This window comes from Bos taurus, chromosome 20 (assembly GCF_002263795.3).
Source record: "Bos taurus isolate L1 Dominette 01449 registration number 42190680 breed Hereford chromosome 20, ARS-UCD2.0, whole genome shotgun sequence".
In the NCBI taxonomy this organism is placed as follows: domain Eukaryota; kingdom Metazoa; phylum Chordata; class Mammalia; order Artiodactyla; family Bovidae; genus Bos; species Bos taurus.
Genome location: NC_037347.1, coordinates 33,731,225 through 33,746,856, shown reverse-complemented (window position 1 = coordinate 33,746,856; position 15,632 = coordinate 33,731,225). Strand labels below are relative to the sequence as shown.

At 37.2% G+C, this 15,632-nt stretch overlaps 1 protein-coding gene across 4 annotated transcripts in view; it reads right to left on the bottom strand.

Moving 5' to 3' along the window:
- Positions 1 to 9,448: 9,448 nt before the first annotated feature.
- Positions 9,449 to 15,632, bottom strand: part of TTC33 (tetratricopeptide repeat domain 33) — a 28,980-nt gene continuing 22,796 nt past the window's right edge. For 3 of the 4 annotated variants that reach the window (XM_005221550.5, XM_005221551.5, XM_005221549.5), the window contains exon 5: positions 9,449 to 14,660. In XM_005221550.5, the coding sequence (XP_005221607.1) occupies positions 14,307 to 14,660 (354 nt within the window). In that variant the 3' untranslated portion in view covers positions 9,449 to 14,306. The remainder of the gene's footprint in view (positions 14,661 to 15,632) is intronic. The other variant, NM_001192705.1, reaches the window with a different exon arrangement.

Below are 15,632 nucleotides of genomic sequence, written 5' to 3'. Positions count from 1 at the left end.
CATTAGCATAGACTTGTGGCCTTTCCTACTTGTAAATTCTCTAGACCTCTGCTTTTCAAACTTTACCATGCATCAGTCATCTGGAAAGCTCGTGGAAACACTAACTTTCTGATTCAGTAGCTCTGTGCTGTATCCTAGGTATAGTGATGCTGCCAGTATGAGAACATACTTTGAGCAGCAATAATCTCCCGGAGTGGGGTTATAATTTTTTTTTTGCAATTTTAAAAAGATGTTTTTGAATGATACCAGAAAATCAAGACTGTCATTTTCACAGACCTGATAGCTTAGTGATTTTCAGCTAGCTTAGAAAAGATCTGTTGGACATGGGGAGAGGGAAGGACAGGGTGAGATGTATGGAGACAGTGGGGAGAGGGGAGGAGAGGGTGAGATGTACGGAGAGAGTAACATAGAAACTTACATTACCATATGTAAAATAGACAGCCAATGGAAATTTGCTGTATGGCTCAGGACACTCAAACAAGGGCTCTGTATCAACCTAGAGGGGGTGGGTTGGGGAGGGGAGAGGGAAGGGAGGTTCAAAAGGGAAGGGATATATGTATACCTATGGCTGATTCATGTTGAGATTTGACAGAAAACAACAAAATTCTGTAAAGCAATTATCCTTCAATTAAAAAATAAATACATTAAAAAAAATATCCTGGAATCAATCATAATGGAAAAGGAAAAAACAAAACAAAACAAAACCTTCTAAAGTGTTCTATTTTACCATGCTAACCAAAGACTTTGGAAGATGGTCAGGGACAGGGAGGCCTGGTGTGCTACAGTCCATGGGGTAGCAAAGAGTCAAACACGACTGTGCAACTAAACAACAACCAAAGACTAAACACAACGTTTTCAGAGACTATTCTACTTGTTATTTTTCTTCCATGTATATGGACAATGAGATAACATTTCAGTTCAGTTCAGTTGCTCAGTCATGTCCGACTCCATGGACTGTAGCACGCCAGTCTTCCCTGTCCATCACCAACTCCCGGAGCTTACTCAAACTCGTGTCCATTGAGTTGGTGATGTCACCCAACCGTCTCATCCTCTGTCATCCCCTTCTCCTCCTGCCTTCACTCTTTCCCAAAATCAGGGTCTTTTCCAATGAGTCAGTTCTTCACATCAGGTGGCCAAAGTATTGGAGTTTCAGCTTCAGCATCAGTCCTTCCAATGAATATTCAGGACTGCTTTCCTTTAGGACAGACTGGTTTGACCTCCTTGTAGTCCAAGGGATTCTCAAGAGTCTTCTCCAACACCACAGTTCAAAAACATCAATTCTTCGGCAATCAGATTTCTTTATGGTCTGGAAAAACCATAGCTTTGACTAGACAGACCTTTGTCGGCAAAGATGATATTGAGATTTATATATAAATGAATATATTCATCACCCATATTCATGGGAGGAGAAACAAAGTCTTATTCAGAAGTTTGCAATACTAGTCAAGGTATACTCACTCATCCTTTACTTCAGGTTCACCACCCAGAACGCTGATTCTAGCTGATTCTTTTTTTTAATTGAAATAAATCTCACATACAATAAAATTTTCCTTGTAAAGTATTGTAGCATTTTCACAGAGTGCAACCATCATTCCTAATTCCAGAATAAAAGAAAGCACAGACCCATTTGCAGTCACTCCCAATTCATCTTTCCCCCTAGACTGGGCAACCACTACATCTCTATGCATTTGCCTATTCTGGACATAAATGAAATCATACAATATGTGGCCTTTACTGTCTGCATAATATTTTCAAGTTTCACTCACATAGCATGAATAAGTACTTTCTGATTTATAGCTATAAACTCTGGGAGTTGGTGATGGACAGGGAGGCCTGGCATGCTGCGGTTCATGGGGTGGCAAAGAGTTGGACACGACTGAGCAACTGAACTAAACTGAATATTTCATTTGTGTGAATATACCACATTTTGTTTATCCATGCATCAGTTGATGGGCATTTGAATTGATTCCCTAATTTGGCTGTTATTAATAATGCTGATAGCCACAGTTGTGTACAACTTTTTGGGGGGGGGGAGATACTGCTTTATATCTGAGAGAGATATTTCTCTATATATCTGGGAGTGAAAGTGCTGAATCATAAATTAACTACACATTTAATTTTTTTAGGAACTGCCACAGGTTTTCCCAAGTGACTGCAACATTTTGTATTCCTACCAGCAATGTCAAGTTCTCCACATCCTCAATACTTGTTATTGTCTTCTAAATTATAGTCATCCTAATGGGTATGATGCACACAGAGGGTCCATCCTGATCAGGTCAGTACCGCAGAAGGGTTTCCTTTCCCCATGATCCTGATCCATTCACTTCCTCACTCCCTTGGATTAATGAAGTATGACTCAGTTGGGCCCTCAAGAGTCACCCCTTGTTCACGCTCAAAGTTTGTGATCCATATATTTCTGTCCGATGCATTTGATGCAAGCAAATCCACCCATCTCAATGTCACTGTCCCAGGTGGCGCAATGGTAAACAACCTGCTTGCCAAGGTACGAGATGGGCCTCTACCCCTGCATCAGGGAGAATCCCCTGGAGGAGGAAATGGCAACCCACTCCAGTATTCTTCCCTGGAAAATCCCATGGACAGAGGAGCCTAATGAGCTACAGTCCAGGGGATCGCAAGAGAGTCAAACACGATGATGACTGAGCACACGATGGGTATGAAGCAGTGTCTCACTGAGGTTTTGATTTGCATTTACCAAGTGACAAATGGAAGGCAATGGCACCCCACTCCAGTACTCTTGCCTGGAAAATCCCATGGATGGAGGAGCCTGGTTGGCTGCAGTCCATGGGGTCGCTAAGAGTCGGACACGACTGAGCGACTTCACTTTCACTTTTCACTTTCATGCATTGGAGAAGGAAACGGCAACCCACTCCAGTGTTCTTGCCTGGAGAATCCCAGTCTATGGGGTCGCACAGAGTCGGACACGACTGAAGCGACTTAGCAGCCGCAGCAGCAGCAGTGACAAATAATGTTGAGAATCTTTTCATACACATACTGGCCATTTGTAGATTTTCTCTGGAGAAATGGCCATTCAAATCATCTATGTATTTCTAAATTGGTTTATATGTCCATATTAGTTTGCTAGGGCTGCCATAACAAAATACCATGAATTGCTGACTTCAATAACAGAAATTTATTTTCTCACAGTTCTGGAAATTGAAAGTCCAAGATCAAGGCACTGGCAGATGTGGTTTCTCCAAAGGCCTCTCCCCTTGGCTTGCAATGGCTACCTTTTTCCTGTCTTACCACATGGGCTTCTCTGTACACATGCATCCCCGGTGTCTCTTAAGAGGACACTGGTCACACTGGATTAAGACCCACTCTTACGACCTCATTCAACCTTAATTACCTCCTTAAAGGCCCACCTCTAAATACAGTCACGTTGGGAGTTAGGGCTTTACCATGTGAATTTCAGAGGATACAGTTCAGTCCAAAACAATGTCTTTTTATTGTTGAGTCTGGCTTATTCTAAAAAGAACATTCAGCACTGTTCACCATCTATTCCATGTTTATTTATAAGCTTTACCAACTATGCTATGCAAAGACAGTTTTTGGTGGTAAACTTGTTTCTGACCATTCAGAGCCCCTAACTTTTTCTGTAGGTCAGTTCTCATTATCTAAATGGTTAGTATTAAATCCTATCTGGTTCCAATAGGATATAGTAGACAGGACATAACTGTAACAACACTGGCTTCCCTGGTGGTTCAAACAGTAAAGAATCCACCTGAAGTGCAGGAGACCCAGGTTCATTACCTGGGTCAGGAAGATCCCCTAGAGAAGGGAATGGCTACCTGCTCTAGTATTCTTGCTTGGAGAATTCAATGAACTGAGAAACCTGGTAGGCTACAGTCCATGGGGTCACAAAGAGTCGGAATGACAGCGACAACTAACACTTTCCCTTTTTTTTTTTTACTTTCATAATCTTTAAGACAATCTCATAATCCAACCAACCAGGTCAAGTCAGAAAAAACTGTGATACTGATACAGCAATTCAGATGGTACTTTGACTAGAAAACCATGGAATTCAAGAATCATTTCCCAAATTACAGCCACTTGTCTCCACAAGTTCCTTATTGGAGCCATAGCCAGGGGTTATGCCATTTTCCATTTTCCAGGGGCCATGGAAAACTCAAGGCACAGTAGTATTCCCTGTGAACTATGCCTTTGGCCTTAGACTGAGTGCAGAATATCTGCACTACAAAAAACAGTGATTTTTTTCCTAAAGTGCTTGTCAGTTTCAAAATAAAACAAGCCATGAACTTTGCTGCTTTCATAGTTCCCCCTTCCCACCACCCTCATAACTTCCCTCATAGCTCAGTTGGTAAAGAATCTGCCTGCAATGCAGGAGACCCTTGTTCGATTCCTGGGTAGGGAAAATCCGCTGGAGAAGGGATAGGCTACTCACTCCAGTATTCTTGGGCTTCCCTTGTAGCTCAGTTGGTAAAGAATCCGCCTGCAATGTGGGAGACCTGGGTTTGATCCACTCGTTGGGAAGATCCCCTGGAGAAGGAAAAGGCTACCCACTCCAGTATGCTGGCCTGGAGAATTCCATGGATTGTATAGTCCATAGGATCACAAAGAGTTGGACATGACTGAATGACTTTCACTTTCACTTTCCCACTACAACTGAACCTGAGTCTAGGATGCTGTAAGTATTATCTCATGATTGCTCTCCAGGTACACCAAAAATGGAATCAGGAAAGAGAGACTCAGAGCAAGAGAGAACATTTGACCCTACCGTTTAACCTGGAGCTGCCCTGGGTCACACATGGGGCTTTAACTCTAAGCTGGAAGGACTTTGGAAGAAAAGAGAGAAATACAGTTGGGCTTCTTGTCCTTGTATTCACATCAGTATCTCTACCATTCATCCATAACCTTGTATTTACCCTTTTAGGTAAATTCCACCACAGAAGAGAAGGGCACGGCACGGCAAACATACCTGCGTCATAACAACTTTCAGCCACAGCAAGTCCCTACACTGAAATCTGAACAACTGGGTAAATATTTCTCTTTCTTGAGTTCAATACAAGGGGGAAGCCAAAAGAATTCCAAGAACAATGATGAAAGAGAACTCAGGGCAACAGATCCACAGAGGAACACAGTAAAACTGTGCAAAAGGCAGCAGAGGGGGCTCAGGATGTCTCTAGATTAAAACCAAGAAAGAAAGAGAAGAAAATGAATGGATTGTTTTATATTTGGAATATTGAGGGGAGTATTCTATTTCTGTTAGTCAGAGGGAATGTTTGTAATATATACTACATAGAAAACTAAGAAATGTAAAAACAAGGCAGTTATTGACTCCATGAAAGACAAAGACGTACTCGAAAAGTAAAATGAAAATAATCGACCCAGTGAGATCCACTATGTGTAATAATTACATAGTCATATTAACAATGACTATAGATTGAGGCCAAAATTACAATCAACTGTATTGGAATTGGATGCAGGAGTAGTAAGTAAATATATAGAGGAAATGAAAGAGAGCCAAATCATATTCCTCCATAATAAAAAATCAATATTTAATATTGCAAATTTTAAAAAATGAATTAAGCACTGAAATCACAATTATGTGTGTGTATATATATATATATATATTTTTTATATACCAATCATATTCATAAAAATTTTACAGCCTGAAAATACCAAGTATGCTTTAGAAACTCTGATACAAAATTAGAACCATTGAAAAAAATGAACTTGGCACGATCTATTGAAGTTCGGGATAATATTCATCAATATGAACAATAACTGCAAGGACTGAAACACAGCATATATATATCTCAATGCATGACTTCATAATGATACAAAAATAGAACAGAACACTTACTAGTCACCTCTGGAGGATATTGTACAACCAACCTATTATTTTGAAAAGTGCTAAATAAAGGGGGAGAACAAAGCCTCCAATACATAAACTGCCTGTACTACATAAATCACTTCTATGGTATAAAATAATTGATGAGAAGTTTTTCTTTAAAGATGTTTTCTAGCACCAAAATTCTAACAATTATCACCATTTTTTGGCCTCTAATGAAACAATAAATCTAGGCAATAATAATCAATGTCTGCTGACATTACAAACAGATAGCCAGAAATATTTAACTTTCAGTCTAAGTATCCAAAACCACCCGTAATATATTCTTACCAGAAAACTGATGTTAAAGCTCAAGCTCCAATAGCTTGGCCACCTGATGCAAATAGCTGACTCACTGGAAAAGACCCTAATGCTGGGAAAGATTGAAGACAGGAGGAAAAGGGGACTACAGTAGACGAGATGGTTGGATGGTATCACCGACTCAATGGACATGAGTTGGCGCAAGCTCTGGGGGAGATGGTGAAGGACAGGGAAGCCTGGTGTGCTGTAGTCCATGGAGTCGCTGGACATGACTGAGTGACTGAACAACAACAAATCATTTTATAAGAAATGTAGGTCAAGAGGAACATTAATGACATTAGGTGGGATGCAAGAGACAGGGCACAAAAAGTAGAAAATTCTAAAGGACAGGCAACTCAGTTAAAAAATAAATAAATTGCAAGGAAAAAAATGAAAGGGAATCTATAGATTATAAAAGTCTAAGACATATCAACAATGCAATGAATGGGCTTTTTGGGGGGGGATTCTAATTTAATCAAACAATACTATCACTCAATGTGACACAACAGACAAAAGTCTATGTTGTGCCTACTTTTGAAACTTGTCATTTTAAACCTTCCCAAAAAGGATACTGTTAGGTCTAAGTGTCAACATTTGTTAGTTCTAATCAACACTATTGAACAAGATACTGAATCTATAGGGATTCTTTGAGAAAAGAATAGGTGGAAATACTTTTCAACCTCTATTTTTAAAGAGGTCAGCATTACTCTGACTCAAGAACTAAAAAAAAAAATATAGTACAAGAAAACTACAGACCAAAAAAACAACAAAAAGAAAACTACAGACCAATATTTTTCATGAACACAGTCATATAAATCCTTATTCCAAATTGAATAAAAAAAGATCTAAAAAGGATATTCCATCATAACTAAATAGGGTTTATCCCCAAAATGAAATTGACATTTGAAAAACACATGTAATTCATCATATTAAGAGAATAAAAAACAAAAATCATATGATCTTCAGATGGATGCAGGAAATACATTTATCAAATAGTTAGCAGACTAGGGAAAGAACTTCCTCAATTTAATAAAGGATGTATATAAAAACTACAGATACCACCATACTTAACAGTGAAAGACCAAAAGATTATAAATAAGGCAAGAATGTCCATTCTCACAGCTTCTATTTAACACTGTATTAGAGGTTCTAGCCAGTACCTAACGTGAGAAATGGAAATAAAAAGCATTCAGTTTGAAAAGAAGGAAAACTGTCTTCATTCACAGCTTGATAATATATATGAACAGCCTAAAGAATCTATAAAAAAGCTAATGCAACTAATAAATGTGTTATCAAGGTTGTAGGCTACGAGGTCAGTATACAAAAATAGGTATTTCTATGTAATAGTATCAAACTGGAAAATGAAATTTTAAACATACTTACAGCATTAGAAAAATATGAAATACATAGGGATAAACAACAAAAATATAGGCCAAGATTCATTCACAGAAAACTAAAAAACATGACGAAGAAATTAAAGATCTAAAACAATGACAATTATGCCATAACCATGGATTCAAAGATGTGACATGGTTAAGACGGCTGCTGCTGCTAAGTCGCTTCAGTCGTGTCCGACTCTGTGCGACCCCATAGATGGCAGCCCACCAGGCTCCCTGGTCCCTGGGATTCTCAAGGCAAGAACACTGGAGTGGGTGGTTAAGACGGCAGTTCTTCCCAAACTGATTTACAAACTCAATACAATTCCAATCAAAATTCCAGCAGATTTACATGTAGATTAAGACAAATGATTCTAAAATGTACATGGAAGAAATCAGAACAGCTCAAGAATTCTTTAGGAAATAAAGAACAAAGTTGGAAAAATCATGCTGATTTTTAAGAACAGGGAAATTTCCTGGTAGTCCAGTGATTAGGACTTGATCCTTTTTCACTACTGAGGGCCCAGGATCAATCCTTGATTGGGGAACTTTTATACTAGAGGTTCTAGCCAGTGTAATAAGGTGAGAAATGGAAATAAAAAGCATTCAGTTTGAAAAGAAGGAAAACTGTCTTCATTCACAACTTGATGGTATATGTAGAACAGCACAAGATAACACAAGCTACAAGACACAGCCGAAAAAAAAAAGTAATAGACATATAGATCGGCGTAACAGAATACAGAACTCAGACCCTCAAATGCATGGTGAAGGTATTTTAATTGGAAAGGGTAATTTTTTTTTTTTAATGAATAGTACCTGAATAACTGAAAACCAAGAAAGAAACCTAGCCCTTTACCTCATACCTTTCATAAAAATTAACTTGAATCAGACCTAAGTATAAAAGCTAAAACTGTAAAACTTCTACGAGAAAGGAGAAATTCTTTCTGATCTTGTAAGTACACAAAAAATACAACCGTAAGGGAAATATAACGGACTTCATCAGGGACTTGGTGGTCCAGTGGTTAAGAATCCACTTTCCACTGTAGGACACACACAGGTTCGATCCCTGTTCAGGGAACTAAGATCCCACGTGTGGGGGGGCAACTAAGCCTACGCACCACAGCTACCAAGCACATGCTGTCTGTAGCCTACATACCACACTAGAGAAAAGCCCTAGCACTGCAGCAAAGAGCCTGCGTGCTACAACTAAAACTCAATGGTTATAAATAAAGATAATTTTTTTAAAATGAAAACCAAAAAAGGAAGCCACACCATGGGAACAAAGTATTCACAATACATATATCTCAAGATTTTTAGCCAGAATATACAAAAACTTTTATTACTCAAAAATAAGATAACCCAAATAAAAAATGGACAAAATATTTTGAAAGGTATTTCCCAAAAGATATACAAATGTCAAACAAGCATATAAAAGATGCGCAACATCATCAGGAAAATACGTATTAAAACCACAGTGAGATACCATTACACATCCACTAAAATCACTGAAGTGAAAGTTGCTCAGTCATGTCTGACTCTTTGTGACTCCATGCACTATACAGTCCATGGAGTTCTTCAGGCCAAGAAATTGGAGTGGGTAGCAGATCCCTTCTCCAGCGGATCTGGCTGACCCAGGAATCAAATGGGGTCTCCTGTATTGCAGGTGGAATCTTTACCAACTGAGTTACCAGAGAAGCCCTAAAGTCACTAAAATGAAAACCAACAGCAATACCAAGCATTGACAAGGATATGGCACAACAGAAAATTAATATATTGCTGGTCAGAATGCAAAACAGTACAAATACTTTAGAAGATTCAGTTTCCTCTAAAGCTACACATATACTTACCATAAAACACAGCAATTCAATCCCCAGGTAAACATATATATTCATACACAGACTTGTGACATATGCATACAGCAACTTTATTCACGGCAGATCAAAACTTAGATGTTCATCTACAACCTAGATGTCTGTCAACAGATATGAAGAGCAAATTGTGATATATCCATACAACAGACTAGTGCTCAGCAACAAAAAGGAACACACTACACAACAGCATGGGTGAGTCTCAACACGGATGGACTTCAAAAGTATTATGCTAAGTGAAGAAGATCAGAAACAGTATATATTGTATGATCTATTTATTTGAAATTCTAGAAAAGTCAAATCAGTGTGTAGTCACAGAAAGCAAATCACTAGTTGAACAGTGTTTGTGGGGTGGAAGGGAACTGACTATAAATCAACTTTAGAGACCTTTCTGGGTGATAGAAATACTCTCCATCTTGATGGTACTGTCAAAACTCTTCAACTTACCATCGTGTCAAAACTCTTAAACTTACCATAAGTGCATTTTATCATATGCAAAATTACACTCAAAAAAGTTGACAGGATGGGCAGAGATACTGTTTTATATCCTCTCCTTCAAATTAAATCTAGAATCAATATTGTGGTCTAGCACAACGCTAAGTCAGTAGACCTTTTAAATATGCCAAACAAATGTTTGCATACTGCCTTGGAATTAAACACTGCCCATTTTCAATAGAATTTCCATGATTTAAAAAAAAAATCTAAAATTAGAAAGAAATTTGGTTTTTGTCTCATGCTTACATTGAAATAATCTACAGTAATCTTTGTTATGAGGGACTCAAAGTAACACCCATTTTCCCTTCCTGACTTCTGAACCACTTCAGAAACAAAATGTGATGCAGAGATTTAAGTCAGATTTATTGATGAAAAAGTCTAGGTTAAAGGATATGATTGAGGTTTGTGCCAACAATGGCCACCTAGTATCAAACCCAGAATTAGACACATCTGCTCACCAAGGCATTGGCAGTCCTGAACAACTACAGGTTTCCTCTTGCAGGGACAGACAGTCTTCGCTGCAAAACATACACTTCCAGCAAGAGACCACAACATAGGCTGTCTGCAGGCATGACACATTTCAAAAAAACAAATGCAGAAAGAGGTTTGCATGTCCAGTTTTCTATCTTAAACTCCCTTTACTGGGGAGATGGCAGGGAGGAACAAAGGGAGAAACCAGAATTCCTTGGTTGATGGATGTCAAAGCACCATGGAAAAAAAGCCATCCCCTTCCCCATCCTTCTGCCTTCTCAACCAAGTATAGACTATTATTTCTCACCCTTTCTTCCACTCTGGCACGCACAGCAAGTGAGGTTCACACGTAACACACATTAAGGCACAGTTCATGGTACACTGGCTATAGGGCCATCCCCTCTTCCACTCAAGTAGGCGTATTTAATTTCACGGAGGGAAAGTGACATATTTCATTTTACTTTAGTAATGAGTGAATCATTTACAAACTTGTGTATTTTTATTATTGGCTTAAAAAAAAACATTATTTTCTCAATCCTAAAATGTCATCAATTACAAAACACAACATCAGTTTCATAATAATCCCTAAGGAAAAACACACTTAATCTACTTATTGATTTGAAGATAATTATAGAACTATGGTTCTTGTGTCAATGTACAACTCATTTAGATATATGTATGTCATGAAATCAAAGTCCAAATCAATTTTAAAAGGCTTCTGACTCATGAAGTCTGAGATTAAAGAAATTATTAACAATTTCCTGCTGCTGAGAAAGGCAGGGAAACGAGCTTTTGACGTCATTACACAAAGCACAATTTTCAAACTGAAAAGGCTATCTTGGTCAGTTATAATCATGAAAACACTAGCTTTCTGAGCCAAAGCTTTTTTAATTTAAACTCTTCTTTACAGTTTTGACATATAACATCAATTTAAAAGCTAATTTCATACTGAAGTGTACCATAAAACCCTTCACATAGGCTCCAATTAAGGTAGATCTTGGTTCAAGAGAGAGGAAACACGTATACCTGTGGCTGATTCATGTTGATGTATGGCAGAAACCATCACAATATTTGAAGCAATTATTATCCAATTTAAAAAATATAAAAAAAATTTTTTTTAAGAAAAAAAGAATTACAAAAAAATAAAAAAGATCCAGGTTTCGTGGTCTAAACTTTGCATGTGTTTATGTAGTATTTGTTAGCACATTTAAGATAAATACTTTATAATCTAAGAACCTGTTGTCTAGAGAATAATGATTCTCAAATTATCAGACATGGTCTGGATTGTATAGTGTTCTGACTAATGAGTATCTATGCCACACACATTTTCAGATAAGAATACTACAAATTATTTTCAATATAGTATTAGTGTTTAGTGTTGTTTCAGAAAGTATATTAAATATCTTTAATTATATCATTACCATGAACATCAATTATTTCCCTCAGATTGAAAGAATTTGCTATTACAGTTACCAAGCTTAGTACAGATCTATCAGTATTCACATCCTTATAAAATAATGTATGCATTTTTCCCTTCGTACACAAGAGTGCTAAGCAGTTTGGGGGGCCTGAAGAAATGAGATCCCTTTCTCCTCCATAATTCACTATTTCGTTCTCTCCTCCATCTTGCATCTAAACCATCTTATGTCTTATTTCTGTGTAAGAAAGAGACTAACCTGGCCTACTGATGTCAGTACAGAGGCAGCAGTAGGTTCATAAACAGAATCTAGTAGCTACACGCACTCCCATCCTGGATCTTGTTTCTTTTGGGTTGAGGTATGGTGGCTCAGAGGTTAAAGCATCTGCCTGCAATGTGGGAGACCGGGGTTTGATCCCTGGGTCGGAAGATCCCCTGGAGAAGGAAATGGCAACCCACTCCAGTATTCTTGCCTGAAGAATCCCATGGACGGAGGAGCCTGGTGGGCTACAGTCCATGGGGTCGCAAAGAGTCGGACACGACTGAGCGACTTCACTTCACTTCACTTCATAAACCTTATACCAACAACATTCCCCAACTGAAAGCCATCTGTCCTATAGTATCAGAAGTAGTGACTTCTCACTTCCAAGTACGGAAAAAATTACAAAGAAGTTTTCCTCCTTTCTTAAAATCAGAAGAAAGTGAGGTTAAATAAAACCAATTCAAGTGCTTCATAGAAACAGCTAACATTTACTGAGTACTTCATACACAAAACACCATACAAGGTGCCTTATATATTTTGTCTTCATATAAGAAATAAATTAATCAATCTAATTTTTTCAAAAGCTAACAACACAAATAGGCAAACCTTTAAAAGCAAAAAACCCTATTTATTCACAAACTATACAATCAACATCCATTACTCAAAACAACATATGGAACAGTAAGTGCACATTTATCTACACACCATCTACCTGCCCTTGAAGAATATGCATTATTTAACAAAATAAAATATCATTAATTTTTTTTTGATCTTTCTAAAACAAACTTCTCTAACCAGAGCTAACTATCTGATATAACTTTGGGGGGAAAAATAGTACTTTTCAAGGCAAATGCTGGCTTCTCCAACTCTGAAAAAAAGAAGTAAGCATTCCACTAAAAAAAATGTTTTTCAGTCATCTTAGACCGTTACATGTACATGCTCCCAGTGGGCAAGATAAAATTCCTTAAAATAAAAAGTAACTTACTTCCTCTCTAACAAGGATAAAATACCAATACTAGCTTCCTGAGTTTCAGAAGTAACAGTACTCAGCAGTTCTATATAACTGTACTAAAATAATAATTAACATTAGCAATGTCAGTACTGATTTGTGGATGTGATGGTGACCTTTCAATGAAATATATCCTTCAATATATCCTTTCTATTCATGGGATTAAACCATAAATCACACTTCAATTTCTGTGTATGTTGCGCCTAACGTTATTCACTCCTTTATTTCAATAACATATCTACTTTTCCCCCTCAATTTTTAGAAAAGTATAATTGAGTCATTTAAAATTGTGATTGTTTCTCATTTCACTGAGCAGTTCCATAAAAGTTAACTAGAAAAGGAATTCTAAACCATCAGCTAGGAAATTACAGCAAGAAATAAATTGTTTTTAATCTTTTAAAAATAAGGAAAAGAAAATACTGCTTTTGACTGGGAAAATAGTAGTGTAATTTGTTATGATGTTATCTGTAAGAGCCACTGATTTTTTTTAAAAAATGCACATCTTTAAAATGACTCACTTGGTGCTAAGGATTACTCTATCTACCTTAATAATTTAAAAAATAAACCATGATTCTGACATTTGTCAGTATCTCACACATCTAACAAATACTGAAAGTGGCAACTATCATTGTTATAATAATTATAAAGTTAAAAGCACAAATCAAAAGAGAAACTTCATAAAATGTTCAGCATACACATTTGCATGCATTTTCAAACTTTCAAGATCCTGCATAGGACCAAATGACAACTCTGAATCAAAATGAGTATCAAAAAGATTCAAGCTTCGTGACGGACTTACTCTAATGAAACAAGAGAAAAAGAAGAGTGAATAGGAATAGCGGTATATTTCTAGCAGGGAAAGAAGCCTACTTCCTTTATTATAAAACAAAAATCAACAAGTCAATATTTTAATAACACTGGCCATCAAGTTATTCACTATTTGAGAACTTGCTTTTCAAGTGGTATCTTGAAAATGCATTCACTTATATATTTTGATTAAATTAAGCTTCTTAATCAAAAAACCATGTACTCAATTTTAATCTTGAGCTGAAATCATGCCTCATCAAAGTACAGTCCAAAAACTATACAATAATTCTTTCACTTAAGTTTTATATGTCTCATCTGAAAAACTTATTTAACAAGCAGGAATTTTACCCTGTTTCTCCAGACTAAAAGCCCCCACGCCTAAAATTTAAGTGGTAATCAAAGATGGATTCAAAGGACTCTTGCTAAGCTTCATCGGGCTTTGATAAAAACAGAGGCATCCGGTGGTGCAGCACCATCTTCCTTCTCGGTCACAGTCTCTACAGTCCCAGAAGCTGACACAATAACCATTGTTTTATTTGCTGCAACTGTCTTCTGTTTTTCAGCAATAGCTGCACAAACAGCAACAATCTCATCACTTTCAAAGTCATAGTCAGGAATTGACTTGGGTGAGAAATGTGTTACTTCTGCTGGTACTTCACTCTTTTTAATCCTCTCTGCTACTTTCTGCTGCTCCTGGAGTGTTCTTGCCCAAGAAAGGTCTTCTTTCCATATCTCAGGGTTCATTGGATAGATGTGAAGGGCTACTTGAAAACTTCGAATTGCCTACAGGGGAGAAAAGGTCAGACTTCTTTGCTTAGTTTTAGTAAGGAATGTATTTAATATAATCCACAATATGTTTCTCTCTCTCTTTTTCTCACCATATTACAATGTAAAGATGGAAGTTAGAGCTGTGCTGGATATGATGGTTATGGTTTAAAAAAATGGTAAATGTATTGGAATGATGGTTATGGTTAAAAAAACAATCAAATAGTATAAAAGAAAGTAGCTGACAAAACTGTTGATAAGGACCAAAAAGTCCATTAAAATAGAGGTATTGATATGATGACTCAAAACAAGTCAAATGCATTGTTCAGCTTCTGGAAATCAGCAAACATGTAAATCTGGGGATTTCTTGGGCCAGCTCATGATCAGAAAGGCATCAGGAATGCCTGTCTTTGAAGCCAAAAGTTTAGGTCATAATAATGATAACATGTCTTAAGTGTCACAAGAGGGCAAAGAAGAACATTATATATAATGATAAAAGAATCAATGAACCAGAAAAACATAATAATTATAAATATATACACACCCAACATCAGAACATTTAAGTATATAAAGTAAACACTGACAGAACTGAAGGGAGAAACATATAGCAATAAAGTATTAGTAGGAGACTTCAATGTCCTACTTTCAATAACGGATAGAACATTCCAACATAAGATCAATAAGGAAACAGAAGACCTGAACAACACTACAGACCAAAGGGACCTAACAGACAAATATAGAAAGACTCATCCAACAGCAGCAGAACACACATTATTCTCAAGAACACACAGAACGTTTTCCAGGACAGATCACATCTCAGGTCACAAAACAAGTCTTAAATTTAAGAAGACATACCAAGTATCTTTTCTGAACTACAAGAGGATAAAGCTAGAAATCAATAGAACTGGAAAAACTCACAAATACGTGGAAATTAAGCAGCATACTCTTGAACAACCAGTGAGTCAAAGAAGAACTCAAAAGAGAAATTAA